The 3,636-nt window shown below is 34.4% G+C and overlaps 1 protein-coding gene across 1 annotated transcript in view; it reads left to right on the top strand.

Moving 5' to 3' along the window:
- Positions 1 to 3,618, top strand: part of LOC105458157 (transcriptional regulator ATRX-like) — a gene marked incomplete at its 3' end in the record, with an annotated part of 7,520 nt that extends 3,902 nt beyond the window's left edge. Inside the window, exons 2-4 of the mRNA XM_011703256.1 lie at positions 58 to 192; positions 291 to 424; positions 757 to 3,618. Coding sequence (XP_011701558.1) covers positions 58 to 192; positions 291 to 424; positions 757 to 3,618 — 3,131 coding nt within the window. The remainder of the gene's footprint in view (positions 1 to 57; positions 193 to 290; positions 425 to 756) is intronic.
- Between the last annotated feature and the right edge of the window lie 18 nt (positions 3,619 to 3,636).

Genomic DNA, 3,636 nt, shown 5'->3' with positions numbered 1-3,636 from the left:
TATATGCAAATTAATATAGGTACTGCAATGTTATTTTTATTTATTTATTATTTTCAGATATGCTGGAATCATTTCAAAAATATACAATTGAAATTTGATCAGGAAAAATCTAGAAATCATTGTCACATTTGTGGCGGAAACAAAAAATTATTTGTATGCTGCAACAAAGATTGCTTCTCAGCGTTTTGTAAGGTAATAAATTTAGCATATCTTTCAATAAATATATATATGTCAGTCATTCAAATATGATAGTATGTATGATTAACTATTGTTAATTAAAAAACTTCTAGGGATGTATAAAGAGGAATGTGAGTTCATCGCTTTTGGACGTAGAAAAGGAAGATTGGAAATGTTTTATATGTAATCCTAAACCAATTTGGGATCTGAGGGCCGTATGTGCTGCTGTAATGGACTCTCTTTCCAAGTGAGTACAATCAAGCATATGAATATTGCTCGTGAAACTTTCTAATTGTGAATGTACATTTTTAATTCTGACACATGTATACATGTATACATTTAAATATTTTTATCCTGATATACAATCGAACCTCGATAACTCAAATCTCATGAGACAAGAAAAATTGTTTGAGTTATAGAGTTTTCGACTTATGGAGATTTCGTACGAGAGTTTATAATTTTCCGATTATAATGGCTTTTAGAGGAAAAAAAGATCAATATTTAACAGTGAATTATTTATTGCATACATATAATAAATGTAATCATAAAACAAAATATGAAATGTATCTTCTGTTTCAGAAAGGATAACAAGAAAAGTTTCAACAAGATGGAAAAGCGTAGTTTACCATCTCAGATACAACGAAGAGAAAAAATGGGAGAACTACAACAAAGGTCTTTACAAAAGTTGTGTGACAAAGAGGATGACGATTCTTCCGAAAAGTCATTCGTTTCTGTAAGAATCACGCCAAAAAATCATCGTACAAATCCTAATACAAGCTCCATTCAGCAGAAACAAACATTGGAAGTAGATTTAACATATTCATCCGAAAGCGAAGATTTGTCTCGTGCACGAAACGAAAATTCGACTGCTTTAGCTAAAAGAAATAAAGGCGAGAGAGATCAAAAAGTGAAATCTATACGGAATTCTTCCGCACAGAAAGTTTCAAAATCAGTTGCAAAAGAAAAAACTACATCAAAGAAATCAAAAATATCTAGTGATTCGGATGATGATTCTACTCATACGTTACCGAATAAAATAGGAAAACATACAGTTAAACGTAATAGATTTGAAAAAATAAAACGTAAAACGAATAGTCGTATACATTCTTCTGACAGCGAAAGTGATGAGAACGATACAAACAGAGTGTCGAGTGTATTCAAAAGGATTTTAAAAGATACTAGACAACGGAATAAGAAAATGGATAATTTTTATAATGCAAAATCGAGGGACAGGACAAAGAAATATGACTTAACTATTGAATCTGAAGATGAAGATAAAAAACGAAATAGGAGAGAACGTTCGGAAACACCCTGGATGATACCGCACAATAATAATGATGAACGAAAACGTGTCGAGTCATCGAAGCAACGACTTTCTGACATTCAGAAAGATGATTCGGACAATAGTTTCGGTAAAGAATGTCAGAAAATAAAACTTCAAAAGGTGAATCGCAATAAATACTCTAGGAGACAATTGATAGACTTGGACGTAGATCATACTAAGTCACCCAAAAATTCTACGAATGATCAGAGTGGTAAAGATATCAACGAACAATCGAATCTGAATGTTAGCTATATAAAAAAAATCTTAACGGGGTGTAAGAAGACGTGTTTAAACTTTCAAATGTATATCGAAAAAAGTATAGAGCAGTTATATGGCAAACAAGAAAATGAAGAACAACTCGTGTTGCAGTCTATAGAAAAAATTGATAATTTAATAACTACATTAAAGAAAAACTCAAAAAATTTAACAACTTGGCAATTGTGGTCTAGGAATAAGAAAAAATCTACTATGAGGAGAAAGTTAAACAAAATAGTTAGCGATAACGAACAATACTTAGAAGAACGTGAGAAACACACAGTGAGCATGGATAAACACATCTCCGGCGATGAGCAGGACGGAAATAAGGCCGTGTTTGAATGTGAAAGCGAAGAAATATTTTCAGCGGATGAAATCAGATCGCCGCAGAAGATACAGACGACTGGACACAAAGTAGCAAGAACGGAAAACAATCTCAATAACAATGAAACTAATACCGACGATGAAAATAAAATGTTAGTGGATGAATCGAAGAATAACGATAAAAATAATGTGGACACGCGAGATGATTTGGCCGCTTCTCCTGTATTAGGTGTAAAAGAGAGGAGGGCCAGCATGGAACTATCAAATAAAAAGCAAGTGTCTTCAGAATGCAATAAGAGCATCAACAAGACACAATTGACGGATGAAAATACTAAACAGACAAGTTTAAATACTGATAACCAGACCGAGATTGAAGATTCTTCTTTAAGAAGTAGCATTAAGAAAGTGGTATTAGGAAATGATGAAACAAATCGTTCGAACAGAAAGAATATAATCAATGTGTCAATGGATATGTTCGAAACATCTCCCGAAGATGCAGAAGAAAGCAGAACGGAAGTCGAACTAAATGTAGAAACAAATTGCGATAAAGACGAACTTTTGCATTCCAAGGATACATCTTTAAATCCTTGCAAAAGTTCGTTGCAAGATACCGTTTTAAACGAAAAAGAGGGAACATCTCTTTTAACCGCTGACAGTGGAAAAGGAAAGGATTTGTCGAATCAAGATAATCAGGAGAAAGTGGCATCTGTATCTGCATTCAATGAGGAAGCTGATACCGATTTGAATCTATCTGGCAAAACGAATATCGATGATAGCGAATCTCTGGATGACGCTGAAGCATTGGCAAAGAAAGCTCTGTTGGTAACTTATTCTGATTCGGATACAATCTCTGATGAAAATATAGCTAAGCCAATTGAAGATTTGATTGCAAATGATACTGATCGAACCGAAATAAAAGACGCAACGGACCACAACAATTCTGATGTCAATAGCGTTAGTGCAGTAAAGTTTTCAACACTTGTAAAGGAGACGAGTACTGATGCTGAAAAGAATACTGCGATCGAAGCCAAAACTAAAGCTGAAGAGAAAAAAAATGATTCACCGGATAAAAGATCTTGCCAAGAAATGAACTCTTCGGAGGATGAGGATGCCAAGGCAGAAAAGGCTACCAAAAAAGTTCTCTTGGAATCAAATTTAAACGATTCTACATTTTTATCGCTCTCATCGAAGTCGAAAAAGCTCGTCGACAAGAAAACCGAATCGGATTCTTCTGAGAAAAATGCCAAAGCGAAACTATGGCACCTAGCGTCTTTCAGCGAGAGTTCCAGTTCTGAAATGGCAAATATCTCAAGGAGTACTAAACGTGCTCATGAGCCTGAGAATGACAGAGAATCCATAGTCTCCAGGATAAATAAGAGAAGATTCAAACTCGACAAAAATCATTACTGCCAAAATAATGAGACATTGAGAATGTCCTGCGAAGTTCATTTAACGCAATTAAACACGAAAGTTTTTAAGTCCTATTCCTGTGCATTAAGAAAGTCAAGAGAGTATCTGGAACATAAGGCACTCAAAAGGTATCCAGCATTTTCTGT

The sequence above is a fragment of the Wasmannia auropunctata genome, unplaced genomic scaffold, assembly GCF_000956235.1.
Source record: "Wasmannia auropunctata unplaced genomic scaffold, wasmannia.A_1.0 LD334606.1, whole genome shotgun sequence".
In the NCBI taxonomy this organism is placed as follows: domain Eukaryota; kingdom Metazoa; phylum Arthropoda; class Insecta; order Hymenoptera; family Formicidae; genus Wasmannia; species Wasmannia auropunctata.
This window is presented reverse-complemented; position numbering and strand designations above follow the sequence as displayed.